The sequence below is a fragment of the Emydura macquarii genome, unplaced genomic scaffold, assembly GCF_026122565.2.
Source record: "Emydura macquarii macquarii isolate MOO-44397 ecotype Brisbane River unplaced genomic scaffold, CSIRO-AGI_Emac_v2 contig_1119, whole genome shotgun sequence".
NCBI classification, from domain to species: domain Eukaryota; kingdom Metazoa; phylum Chordata; order Testudines; family Chelidae; genus Emydura; species Emydura macquarii.
In genome coordinates this window covers 4790015-4804266 of record NW_027131256.1, presented here as the reverse complement: position 1 = coordinate 4804266, position 14252 = coordinate 4790015, and the positions used below count along the sequence as shown (strand labels likewise).

At 41.6% G+C, this 14252-nt stretch overlaps 1 protein-coding gene across 2 annotated transcripts in view; it reads left to right on the top strand.

Moving 5' to 3' along the window:
- Nucleotides 1–385: 385 nt before the first annotated feature.
- The window catches only part of CHD1L (chromodomain helicase DNA binding protein 1 like), a 33890-nt gene continuing 20023 nt past the window's right edge, over nucleotides 386–14252 (top strand). The window contains exons 1-8 of one of the 2 annotated variants that reach the window (XM_067546030.1): nucleotides 386–1451; nucleotides 4293–4405; nucleotides 5246–5349; nucleotides 8337–8451; nucleotides 9981–10012; nucleotides 11910–11991; nucleotides 13262–13424; nucleotides 13763–13918. In XM_067546030.1, the coding sequence (XP_067402131.1) occupies nucleotides 1361–1451; nucleotides 4293–4405; nucleotides 5246–5349; nucleotides 8337–8451; nucleotides 9981–10012; nucleotides 11910–11991; nucleotides 13262–13424; nucleotides 13763–13918 (856 nt within the window). In that variant the 5' untranslated portion in view covers nucleotides 386–1360. Of the gene's footprint in view, nucleotides 1452–4292; nucleotides 4406–5245; nucleotides 5350–8336; nucleotides 8452–9980; nucleotides 10013–11909; nucleotides 11992–13261; nucleotides 13425–13762; nucleotides 13919–14252 lie in introns of those variants that run through there. The other variant, XM_067546031.1, reaches the window with a different exon arrangement.

Sequence of the window (14252 nt, the reverse complement as noted above, 5' to 3'; positions counted from 1 at the left end):
GGAGAAGCAATGCAATGCAATGCAGTGCAGTGCAATCATGCATGCAATGCAGTGTAGTGTAGTGTAATGCAATGCAATGCAATGCAATGCAGCTGGGACGTATTGCACGGGAACGCAGCAGGAGTATTTGCACCGAGGGGCGGGCTGTGGATAGGTCGGGGTTGCACAGATGGCTGAAGGGGGCGTGGTCACCCTGGAGTGGGGGCGGGGCTATTGCACGAAGGGCTTTGCACAGGAAAGGAAGCGCGGCGGGCGGTTGCGCATAGGAGGTTGAAGGGGACGCAGGGTGGGGGATCGCCCTGGCAGGTTGCAGGACCAGGGGAGAGGGAACGCATTTGAGGGTTTGCAGGGCGGTACGTGAATTCCTCTCCCCCCCGCCCTCTCCCAATGTCTCGCCTTCCTGCAGTAGGCAGCACTTAGTGCCCCGTCAATGTCACTGTTTTCCCTCTATAATCAATTATGCCCCAACCCTTTTAAGGGATACAGGTACTTGAGTGCAAATCTTTGCCGAGGTCCTAATCCTTCAGTTACCACCTAGTTACCAGTGTGGTGTGAAGAGCCGGTGATCTCAGTGGAACAATTCATGCCTATGAAGTTAAGCACGTACACCACTGTTAACAGAAGAAAGTGACTGAGCCTGGGCTCTGCTGTGTGTCTTTCCCATAGTAACAGGGGACAGAAAAAGCTACACAAACAGAAAAAGCCGCGATAGCACCGTAAACACGATTGCTCTAGAGATTCATGCTTTAAACTACTTTCCTTGTGCCTCTTTTTTTTTCTTTTTTCCCATGACTAGGTTTCTAGTCGATGTCCCTTTTAATATTTCAGGGCTTTGGGACGCGCTGATGGAAAGTGCCAGAGAAATACGGCCTGTAAATAAAGCTGGTTTAATTTTTTTATTTCAAAGCGGGAGCGGGTGAGAATGCAGAGCAAGCCCAGGGCTTTGCAAAGCCCCCTTCCTAGGCAGGAGCTGGGTGAGTCGAAGAGCGCCAGCCGCAGAAAAGAAGCTGTAACGCATCCCCGCAAAACCAGCTCGGGTGGAAAAAAGCAGCCTGCCGCGTGCATGCCAAGAAAAATCCCAGGGCAGCCCAGCGACTCGTCCAATCAACAGCGGGGAGCTGCGTCTGACCAATGAGGGAAGCCGTCTTGTGCGACCAGCCAATCGCAGGCCGCAGAGAGGATTGGGCTCGAGGCGCTGCTTCGGTCAGCCAATAACAGAACAGCGCTGGCCGGCCTTCCGGGGTCAATTCTGATAGGTCACAGGGGCGGGGGTTTCCATAGCAGCGGCGCTGTGGGGCCGGCCTGTTCTGGGCCTTGCAGGCCGGGGTGGGGGGTGAAGGCGGAGTCTCCGCAGCTCGCGATGTCTCGCTTCTCCCAGGCCCGGTGCAATGAGCCCCATAAAGCGGGGCCGGGCGTGGAGGAGAAGGACTTACAGCAGTGGGGCCTGACAGGTCAGTGGGGCTGGCGGGAGCCGTGGGGCGAAGCGCCTCGTGTGCAGGGTAGAGCGAGTGCGGGACTGGCTGGGCCCAGGGCAGGTGGGGTACGAGCAGAGAGGAGGCCGCAGGCGGCGCTCCTACCTATAGCCCTGCCAGGTGGTTTGGCATTGCCTGCCCAGTAACAACCCAGTGCCTGGGGCTGCTGTCAGTGGATCCAAACTCACACACTCCATCCCAGTGAATGGGGCTCCTGGCTCATCCCGGCCGTCAGCCAATGCAATAGTTCAGACAGGAATTGGGTCTGTCAGGGAACAAGAATGATCAGCTGAAGGTACAGAAATAGGTAACAGTGGAAAAGGAAGTCATGCATGGAAATGTCACGTGGTTAGAAAGTAGGAATGTCACGTGAGCAGAAAAACAACAGGGCAGGAACAGAGGGATGTATGGGAATGTCCTATAAGTAAAACTACCGGGAAGAAACAGGAAGTGTGCATTAGCTGGTTTAGAGATAAGGGTGCCCCACTCCCATATGGCTAGGGTATAAAAGTCTGCAGTGAAGAAGGAATCAACGCTTACTCTCTCTGTAAGCCTTCCGCTGAATAAATGATTCTTTTCATATGAACCTGTCTGCGTGTCTGTCCAGGCTTTTTTGTCGCAGCTGAAAAAGGACCCTGACTCAAATTAACTACATGAAAGGATGCAGGTTTTTTATCTGATTAAGGCCTGTATCTGTGACCCATGTGTCTGTAATGGTTCCCTAACAGGTTCTTTGGAGTTACTGGGGAATTGCACCGGGTAAACTAGATTAGAATGTGATTTACTCTGCCCAGTTCTGTGATGAAAGATTTTTTTTTTTTTTTAATGAAATAAGCTACTCTGTTGGGTTTTTTGGTTTTGTTTTAGGCCATGGAAACTGTCAGGCTGCCTGAAGCTGAGAGAAGGTAGATGTAAGCAAACAAAAGTTTGAAATTGTACATGTCCCACTGACACACAAAGGGTAAAATCCTTCCTCTCACATGGAGGTAGATTTAAAAAAGAAAACACTTATTTGTTTTGGCAGGGTGACTGGCTCTAAAAATAACAGCCATATGGTTTGTCTTTTAAAACAAGATCCTAGAAAACAACAACTCTTCTTCCACTATCAGCATTTCAAAAAAGAAGATTCCTGTAATGTTAGGAAATTGATTAAATGAAATAAATCTACATTTAACATTCAAGTTCTCTTAATGTTTCTAACAGTCACTCTCTCTGAAAAAAATACCATCTCTAACACAACACTATTTTAATTTTTTTTTCCCCTGGTCTCTCTCAACTGCAATCAGTTAATAAAGTCTTACAATAAAATGCTTTCTAGACGGAGCCCAGTTTGGATAGGAGACTTTACATGTGATCCTATTCTCTGTTCCTTCTATAGAAAATAGTTCCCCAACCCACTTGCTACATCTCTCTAACTCTCCAACATTGTAGTTCATCAACCTGCTCCTTTACTTTCTAGTTAAAGCACAGGAGTTGGAATTCCTGGATCTTCCACAACACTTCCTGTGGACAAGTCACTTCTCTTGTTGGTGCCTTAGGTTTCCTTATCTGTGAAATGGAGATAATTCTGACCAACATCAAAGTGGGCTGGGAAGTTTTGTTCAACATGTGTAAGGTGCTTTCTGCTCCTTTGATGGCAAGTGCTAGTGAAGGGAAACTACTATTTATCTTAATCCCCTGCAGAGCAATTCTCCAATCTGCTTGTTTGCACACTCTACATCACAGCTGGGAGTTGTGCTTCAATCCACTCTCTGGGACTTTCACCCAGACAATTTCACGCTTTACAGCAAGGGATTGAGGTGTGGGTCACAGTATCAAAAGTCAAGGTATTGAAGAGAACAATACAGGAATCCTTAATTTTGGTTTTTATATTGTGACTATAAACATAAATTGCCTTGCTGTGTGACTGCTACAATACAATACTTGACTTTACAGGGACGTTCCATGTTTGAAGTATAGAAAATTCAGCAAATAGCTTGTTTAGAAATGATTACCACATCATAGCAAATGCTGAGGCCAAGACTTTCAAGAGAGGGTGCTTGACATTAAATCCATATTTAAGCACCTAAATAAATGGCCTGAGTTGAAAATGAGGCTACATTTTAAGGAGTCTGAATATAGATTTGATGTCCACCTAAGACCCCACAATCCACATTTAGGCACTTAAATACATGGCCTGACTTTAGGCACGCAATTTTGAAAATTGGCCTAGATGTCTCAAGCTGGGGGAACAAATCAGTTGATGTTCCTGGAAATTGTGCTCGAAATCAGTGGTTCTCAACCAGAGGTATGCAGAGATCTTCCAGAAGGTACATCAGCTCATCTGGATATATTCCCTACCCAGAACCAACAGAAAACTTCAATGTGTTCCATCCCCAAATGCCAGAGAGAAAAGATGAGTTTGGTAGCATGTCTTGTAGCAAGCCACATGCTGGCAGCCAAGGAGGATGAGGGATGAGTTCCAAAGCTGAAGACCCATCATGGAAAATGCCACTCAAGAATTTCCCGTCTTTTTAATTTGAGGAGGTGCCAGTTCAGGCATCTCCACTGATCTCAGCTGCAGCAGTTTGACAGTTTTAGAGAAGTGATCTGCCTAGTAGACAGGTCCCAAATCATTTGGGGATTTATAAGTAAAAACCAGTGCCTTAAACTCCGCCTGAAAACTTATTGGCAGACAGTACAGATGATGAAGTACCATTGCTATGTGCTTTGAGTTGGCAGGCAGGCATGGTCTGCACCAGTTTCAGCTTCTGAATGGTCTCGGGATGTAGAGCACATTGCAGTAGGATGTAGCTTTACACCATTTGCTTTTATTTCTAGGTATCCAGCTACGTTCCTACCAAATGGAAGGAGTAAAATGGCTAGTACAGTGCTACGGAATTCAGCATGGCTGCATCCTGGGTGACGAGATGGGTCTCGGAAAGACCTGTCAGGTGCATTTTTTCATTACTATGTAGAAAAACAACTTGGCCCAATTTCTGTTTTCCCAGTCAATCCTACAAGAGGCAGAAAAATACCAGTGATCAAACCAATAATCAAATTCTGAAGTGCTTACAGAAAGGATTAAGGTCTAAATCTTGATTCCTTTAGTATTTACTCGTCAAAACCTTTACTGAAGTCAAAGGGAGTTTTGCCTGAGTAACACTCAGTGGGAGCTTTATTTATTTTATTTTAATTTTAAGGCAAAATGGTCTTCTGTCAAGAGACATTGCATTGAACATTGTGGACAAAAGTAATGATGGCCAAGCATGAAACATTCCTGTTAAGTTGTAAAAACAACATATTGTCAGTATAATGATGATGTCAGTTTGATGCAAGTCTGGGTAGATAGTTTTATAAAGTTCAGTTTCAGGGTCAGTGATAGATAAAAATTGTAGATTTTTCGTATTAATATTTTGAGACGTTTTTCAAAGTAAGTCTCTCAAATTTTGTTAAGAGTTTTGGAGAATGAGCCTGGCGTGCATGTTCAGCTGACAGTATTCCATGAATCTTAAATAACGAGTGAATTAATTGTTTTAAACATTGCCAGAGTAGATGCTCTTCAGTCGTTGTGGGAGAGAAGATTCTTGGGGGAGGGGATTCTTTGGGGCTGAGCTGCAGTATTCAGATCTAAACTTTTCCATAGTTTCGAGTGGTTTTGATTTGGGATGTTTTTTTTGTCCTGTTTTGTTGTAGAAGAGAACCTGCATGAGCTACCTGTGAAATAGGGAGGTTGTGTCCATTTCTAATTATTGAAAAAAAAAAATCTTTTTGTCTGTCCATGTGTGTTCTAGACTATTGCTCTGCTTGTTTATTTGACTGGAAAGTTAAACAAAAGGCCATTTCTGATTCTCTGTCCTCTGTCTGTGTTGAGCAACTGGAAGGAGGAGCTGGAAAGGTAAGCCTCAGCAATTATATCATCATCTCGTATGTGTTAGTTGCAAAGGTCCTCTTAAAATATGTATGCTCAGTCACCCACGTGTGTGAGGTTTTTTTGTTTTGTTTTGTGAAAGTGCAGCCACTGACACTTCAAAGGTGGATGACTGGATTTTTTTTTTTTTTAAAAGAAAGGCAATTTAAAACTCTGATTTTAATCATGATTAAATCAATAAGCGGGGCACCTTGATTTAAATCAACTATTTCAATCTTGTTTTGCATTTGTACTTTTTACTTACTTCCCTAAAGAAAGCTTCATTCCCATTGGTTGGTAAACATTAAAACATACTGACTTTCAATTAAACATAGTTTCTGTACTATATTCCTTTTCGCTAAGCAGAAGGATATGCTATATCTATACATATTTATTTAAGCAATGATATGGCTTACCCTACATTTATTCAGATTCTTAATATTTATATTTTTTATGTTAGAAAATGGTGAATAATACATTTCTTATTTACTAGAGGATAGTTAATTTCTTTCTTGTGATTTGTGTCTAGTGATATATAGATGGAAATTGGAATAAATTAAAAATCTACAAAAACGGCATTTTAAATTTGTTTTTATTAGCTAGATAAAGCTACCTTAAATGTGCTGAATACATAAGGAAAAAAAGGTAAATTTATCAAAACACGTTTTGCAATTAAAACTGATTATTTAAAAAAGGAAATATTATACCGTGGCTATGACTAAGTGCCACAGTAATACAAATAATAACAATAATCTGTAGTTAGTGAATTTAATTGGTTGTTTCTGGTCTCCATGTTCTTCAAGATTTTTGAACTAGTAGGTCTCATCCTCTCACACCTCATTTTTATTCATAGATTGGAAGATGAAAACCAGCTTTCCTGCTTTTTCAACTCCCAATCAGTTTTTTACCTTTCAATGAACTCGTAGTTATAGAACTAAACTAGTTGAATAAACGGAAATGAAGAAAATATTCTCTCTGTATTTACAGAAGAGATTACAGTTGTCAAAAGCACCTCAACAAACTCTGGTTCCAGCTGCTTAGCCAGTGACTTCTACCATTTCAGTGGTTTGATTTTCTTTAAAATTTCAGCGGCGAATATGTACTGCTTAATATTGTTATGTAATTTAAATGAATTTCATAGATCATAGTAAGTTTAGACCTTAACATATATTGCCATAATTTCAAATTTAAATTTAAGTAAGTTTATCCTGCTTTGAGCAGGGGGTTGGACTAGATGACCTCCTGAGGTCCCTTCCAACTCTAATATTCTATGATTCTTAAAAAATAAATTAATAAATTAATTTAATTTAAATTTTAAAAAATCCATTTTTTAATGTATTTTTTCCCCAAATCGTTGATTTTTACCCTCCTTTTCTCTTTCTAAAAGATATGCTCTAGTTCAAACAGGATTTATTTCAGAGCAGTCCTATGGCCTGTGTTATGCAAGGCAGCTGAGAGGATTGTAGTAGTCCCTTCTGGCTTTAGAATCTATCAGTCTATGAAAGCTATGGCACAAAACAGCACCATTCACAATTAAGAGATAGTATTCCTTACACCACTCTGGTTCATTGAGATGTCCCCTACATAAATGCTACCGATGATGATGATGGGTGATCTGTGACTCAACTCCAACCTGCACTTTCCTGCTTTTATTGTTTTGGATGGTCACCTCCATGCTCAACGTCCCTTAGAGAGAACCCCATTGAAGTTCATGAGATCTTCATTTGAGTAAAGGATACTGACCATACTATTAAGTCTGCACACAAAAGTGTGCACATCTGTGCATGCTCAAATTGGGCATGACAAACACCCTTACAGGTGCACTCACAATGCAGACATATGTGTGTGCATTGGATGACCTGAATGTGCAGCTACCATGCATAAACGTCTAAAAATTTGGGCCCTAAAGGTCTGACCCTAAGAGGAGGGGCAGAGGGTTAGGATCAGAAGGGGAAGAGAGGATTTCAGTGGGTTCATAGGAGGTCACAGTCTCTCAGGATCAGGGTCCGGAGTGAATAGATGCAGTTTAGACAGAATTTCTTTACATAGGGGATGGCTGGGTAAATATGGATCAATATGCTTAAGTTAATGATATAGACAAGTAGTGACTATCTGTTCAAGAGGGGGGAGCTAAGTAAATGTTTTTGGTGGGAAGTGGGAGAGAATTCCATTATCATGACTCCTCTAACTCTGCTTTCACAGTATTTCTTACCTTCTTCTCTCTCCATCTTATAAAGGCTATGGGGATATTTGTGCATTGTGCAGAGCTGGAGAGGGCTGGGTATTGCTGGATCTTATGAATAGGGGATTTTTGGGCTTTTACCCATACTACCTGCTGAGGGAAGGATTCCCACTGACTTCAGTGACAAGTAAAGAGCTCTGGACTGGGTGGTATGAACTTGACTTCAGTGGAAGATGAAGGGGGGCTTGGTCCATTGCAGGATTGTTCCCTGCAGGTAATGGGGGGTAAAGCCAGCTTCCTGCTGACACCCATGGGAACCTATCACTTTGTTACAGGAGTTCTATTTTGCTGATTGCAGGAGGGCCCCTTTGGATTTTAGATCTAGATTTGATCTCGAGGCTGAATCAGGCTCAGAAAAATCAGGGCTGTCTTTTTATGAGATTTTTCAGCTCAAAATGATGGAAATCCCAGGAGACAGGTTGCTATAACAAGATTTCCCATCTTGAGCATCAGGATGAGAGACTAGCCATGAGACTTTGGGCTCCTCCAGGCCAGAACCACAAAATAGGATCCAGCCTGGCTCCAAAACCATCTGGGTAGGTGTAGAGTCAGAGACTCGACTCCGAACTCCCTCCTCTAAAAGCTGTAAACTCTTGGATTCGACTTTGCAGTTTGGGCCTTTCTCTGGTTTATACACTAGGTTTGGTAGACTGAGTTCAAAGTAAACTATGTCCTTTACTTACATGAAAGACTCAGCCTAGCTCACTGCTTTTGTTTTTTATAATGAAAACAGATTTGCTCCAGGTCTTTCCTATGTGACATATGCAGGAGACAAGGAGGAAAGGGCCAAGCTGCAGAGGGACCTGAAAGCGCATTCTTATTTCCACGTGCTGTTAACTACATATGAGGTACCTGTCAGCAGACAGGAGCATTACCTGCGTGCGGAACACAGCTTCATTTCTAGCCAGAGCCTCTTCACGTAGAGGACAGTTCTGCTTGAAGTTACCCTCCCCTTCATCCTATTCATTGTTGCACTCCTTACTTAGACAGAACCCCTATTCCCAGGCCTTTCTCCAGTGAAACTCCCCTTGAAGGTAATTGGAGTTTGATCTGCATAAGGAGTGCTAAACGGAGGGACCTGTTACTTACCAGTCACTTACTGCTCTGACTGGTGCCAATGGGAACAGGATGGGAGCTAGCCAGAACATGATCGGGCTCTTAATCGCTGCTTTGGCCTCTTCTGCAGTTATTAAACCAGTGGTCTGTTGTTTAGTTATGCTTGAGGGAAAAATAAAAATCTTCTCCATTATAAATCACTCCTCGTGGGAGTGATTTAGCACCATTAACTCAATCGGCTTTTAAAATAAACCAACACATCTACTTGAATCTAGTAGCGGTTAAAGGTCTCCCTCTTAGCTCCCCATTAGCTTCCACCATCTGCTTTATCTGACCTTCCTTCATTGCATCAGCCTAGCTCACTGCTAGACCCCCTGTTTTGGGGTCTCTTGCTTTCTCTTCCCCCTTAGATTGTGTCTATCTGTCCCATGCTGCCCCCCCGACCCTGCCTATCTTTCCACTCTTGCTCCTCCTTGGTCCTGTCTGTGCTATGAGATTACTTGTCCTGAGGGCACTAAAGAGGGACTTTCACACTGGAGCAAGCTTGAGAAAGCCCCACCTATACATATAGAAATTCACTTGACTAATATTTCTCTTTTCCCTTTGCTGTTGCCAGTGATGAGCTCTGTGCTTTTAATAAGAGCTTTTCTCTTGACACAGCCCAGCTTCTCCTCCTTTTTGAAGGTCGACAGTGTGTGTGCTTATGACATTAGCAAGTAATTTTGATGCCACACATTATCACCTATTTTAAAGCAGGGTCAAAGAGGAGAGGAAATGGGACATGGAGGGGACAGATATCTTTACTAGTTCTCAAATGTGGGAAGAAGCATGACAGGAAAACATGACAAAGGTGAAAAGACTTGGCTGAGATATCTGAACATTTTCACCAGCTTGAGAGTCTCTCTCAATATTTCTTGGCTGAGCTTTACTGCTTGTGTTTTGTATTGTATTTCAGATGAGACATAAAACTAAGATCCTGGCAACATGTGATCAGCATAGATCCAGGACACTTTCCATAAGAACAATTAGGGTGTCTAGGCCAAATTGCTACTCCACTAATTACATTCCTTCCTCTAAATTTTCCCTGTAGTTTCAGTCCTCTCAGTTTTTCTCCTGTTGTGTAGCGTTGTTGTTTGCTGTTAAGCAGATGCCATATTCCACTCAAGAAGCAGCTGCAGTTCAAGGGTTGGTGAAGTGATCCTTGTCTGTGAACTGTTTATATATCAGTTTATGTTAGTAAATAGCTTTAGGATATCTCATGTTGAGCGGCGCTATATAAATGTAATGCATTGTGTGTAATGTTGATTTCGTTTAATTACAGATTTGCCTGAAAGATGGAGCATTTCTAAAATTGTGAGTTTATTTTTATTTTATTAGAATTTATACAGCAGGTCTGTCAACAGTTTCTCTAGACACATTTATATGAGATCACATCTCTGTTGTTTCATATAAGCCATTGTCACCCTTCTTTGATTATTAGAGTTTGCTTCTAGCAACTTTCAGTGAAGGATCTTTTCACTTTCAGCCACATTGTACATGAGCAATTCCCTCCCAGCTTCTAAAAGGACAATTTTCAAGCAGGTGACATAGGAAATGTGCACTGGTCACACACAACTGGCGTGAAATCACTGAGTGGGTTTTTTGCTCTCAGGGAGTAAACAATAGTGGCTGCACTGGTTTAGGTTATAGATACAAACTTTGACAAAAGTGAATTACATTATCATATGGTGGACACATGACAGATCATAACTTAAACTGTATCAAATCACATTGCCAGTCCAGCAGATCCTGCTATTGAGTAGTTATCTCACTTTCTAGCGAGATGTGTATTTTATTAGTATAACTAGTCAGTGGCAGATATTTATGTCATGATCACAGAAGATTTTATATAAGGTGGCACTTGAACTGGGAAGGGATTTGGATATCTTATACAAATAATGCTAATGCCTTACAATACAAACATTGTTCATTATGAATTCTGGAACCAATCAAAGTTAAGGAATGCTTCAGGGACTCGATAGTAAAAAAACAATTCCCCCGCCCCATCCCCTCAGCCTCAATTCACAACTAGTCAGGTGTACTTTGGTGACTCTGTTACTTTCCTCTGAAGCATCAGGTATTAGCCACTGCTAGAGGCAAGATACTGGACTTGATGAACACATCATGATAGAATCCATGTCTTGAGCTTGTAATTAACACACTGTGAAACATTTTTTGTGTATTGTAAAAAAAAAAAAATAATAAAACCACTGAGAATGCAATTCAGTCCTTTAGTTTCCAAATGATGTTCTGCTTAATTCCATATAATTTTGCATAGTTTACACCATCAGTGTAGTATTTAGAATAAAGAATGTCAGGGGGGTTAAGTGACCTGCCTGTTATCATGTAAATGTCAGCCTCAGGACCAGTCTCTTGGTTCTTGTTGTGCTTAACCCACTAGGCCTCAGTGCCTCCAAGAAACAGCATTCAAATTCTTTGAGCCTTAATTATTCCATCTGAAAAATATGGCTAATGACAATACAACTTTGCACTTTTTCATCTGTAGATCTCCGAGAACGTTACAAAGATGGATAGGAATTCAGTGTATCCTGCCTTCAGAGTGTTCTTTACAAGCTTAGCAAAACAAAAGATACACTAGATATGTATATCCTCGTCGCATGATTTTCAAAGGCTCACTTGGCCAAGTGAAAAGCCACCTTCCTCCATAACAAGGCTGTGATATACTTCTCAGTCAGGTCTATTTCCCTGCCAAATGGCTGGCTTCTACTCCAACTGTTCAAAACTAGCTCACAGGAATATTTGTTTATAATGGAAAAAAGTGTAATTTACTTTACTCTCTCAAAAGCAGCTGAACTGTTTCCCCATGTCCCCACCTTCTTTTTATCCCCAAAAGTTCATCTTTGGGCAGACACAGCCTGGGAAGCTTCAAGCTGAAAGACGACTGTTGCAGAGAGTTATAAATGATGGAAAACAAGAGGGTAGAATGGAAAAGGTTTTACCACCTTAAATATAGATTGCTCCAAGGCATCCATTACACCAAGCAATGCACCTGAGTGGCAAACTTTAAGTGAAGATCTGATTTTTTTTTCCTTTGAAATTCAGGGGATTTTAGATCCTGGGTCTCGGTTGAGGGCCATCTCCAGTACAAACATAAAGAGATGCTATTGATATGGACCTTTTCACATTGGCAAGAATGAGTTGAATTTTAAATGACAACAATATTTTCTATTTCTATTGTCTTTTCTTACAGTTTTAACTGGGCTGCTCTGGTTGTGGATGAAGCTCACAGACTGAAAAATCAGAACTCACTGCTGCACAAGACACTTTCAGAGGTAAAAGAGCCCAACAGCCTTTTAGCAATTAAAGGATTTTTTCCCCCTTTAAAGGATACAAATTCATTATTTATGTTATCACTATCCCTCAGCATGTTTGTTCATCTGTGGGCCTGATCCAGTTCCCATCAAAGTCAGTAGATAGACTCCCATTGTCTTCAGTGGCAGATGGATTGGGCCCTATGTTGTCAATGGATTGGGATGGGGAATCCTTGTCTGGAACTTGTCTCACATTCTGACTCACGTTTGGGCTTCAGAAGTTTGAAAGGAATGTGAGAAAAGGATTAATGCAAGGAAGCTTCAGATGACATGGAACTAAATCACAGCTATGTGAAAACAGTGTCAGGAGTCTGTATTTCTGATATAAATGATTAAAAATAACAAAGTGAGATAGCAGTGAATATGGGAGTCTTGTCCAGTGGTGAGTGCAGGGGGTCATGACTCTTGGGGGCTATTTCTGTGGTCTTGCTAGGTGATCTTGGTTAAGTCACTTCTCTTTATTGAAGTTGGTGGAGTTGCTCAGGATTTACCCAGCTGTCCCAGATCCAAACTTGCCCCAGTAGGAGCACGTCCAAGGACACAACATGGCCAGGGAAATATTTTTTATTAATTTGAACAGTGTTATTTCTAGGGCCAGGGTGTTCATTGTTAATGCTAAAATCCCACCTTCATTCTGCTCATTTTTGAACTTGGTAGGAATTTTATGTTGTATTAAATTTGCCATAGTAGTAGCTGTGTTCCCCAGTCTGAGTACAGCGAATACTGCAAATAGCACAGTGCAGATAAATATCAGCATTATCAGAGCTGGTCTGAAAACAAGGGAGCAGAGCATGGATTTTGTGTAATTTCATTCTGGTGTTTTGATTTTGTAGAAATTTTCCAACCAGCTATGGTTATTTAAAATTGTGCACATGGTATGTGCATATAGTGTGGGGGAGATTAATATTTTAATGGCACCATCTTTGGCCTTCATTCTTATCTTGATCATACATGTTTTGTGCTTTGGGGTAACTCTCTTAACTTCGGAGGAGTTGCACCTGATTTACACCAGAGTGTTTGAAAGGAGAATTAGGCCCTGTAAGTTTCTTTATTACTCCAAATCTTGTATTTGCTGCATTTCACTGACGTTGCAGAGTTCTGCAGGTGCCTCTCTACTAACTTTCAGATTTTGGTTGTGTGGGAGAGTAGTGAAAGGGGGTTTGTGTGTCAAATAACTTTTCATTCCAATTGCATGCTGCAGTTCATTTTACTTGGCCTTTGCTTATCTCAGTTTTCAGTGGACTTTAGTCTCCTGCTCACGGGCACCCCTGTTCAGAACAGTCTCCAGGAGCTGTATTCCCTCCTCAGTTTTATTGAGCCGGATATCTTTCCCAAAGAACAAGTGGAAGAGTTTGTTCAATGTTACCATGGGATTGAAAAGGAGAGCAAGCCAGGCAAGTAATGAGTCATAAAATGTACTGGAGAATTAGTGCTGTCATTTGGTTAGAGCAGGGGACTGGGTGTTGGGATTTCAGAGTTTGCTTTCTCTGACACTGATTAGCTATGAAAAGAAGCCGCTTATATCAGCATGTAGGAGCTTTAATATGTGTTTAGGTAGATATGTTTAGGAAGTCAAGTTTGCTTCAGTTTCCTCTTCTATAAAATAGGGAAAATACGTAATCATCTCACAAGATGGTGTGAGGTTTCCTTAATGTTTGTACAAAAATAAAATAAAGTGCTGGTGACTTTCCTTATGCTTAATTCACTGATTGCAACTTTTTTTTCCATGCAGCCAAAGAACTGCACAGTCTTCTACAGCCCTTCTTGCTTAGAAGGGTGAAGGCTGAGGTCGCGGCAGAGCTGCCTAAAAAGGTGGAAGTGGTACTGTATCATGGGATGTCAGCCCTGCAGAGAAAATATTACAAGGCCATTTTGATGAAAGATCTAGGTAATTAGGAGATGGGGGGGATGGGAGGGGAGGTTTGGACCAAATCAGTTTATTTAAAAGCAAAATAAGTTCACTTTTGTAAATCCATGCCCTCTTGTAGTGAAATATGAGATGCATTAGCATTCAGAAAATGCACTGAATGATTGTGCTGAGTTCAGTATTCTGAATGATCATTCAATAAGCAAGTAATAATACAATTGGAGATGAGTCTGAGCCTCAAAATTTAAATCTTGATGCAAACTTTCCCAGGGTTCAGGGCTCTTTGATTCTGGGCTTTTGGTTTGGTCCACTGGCATTTGGATCTGAACTTTCCCAAAGTCTGGGAGCAGTCTAT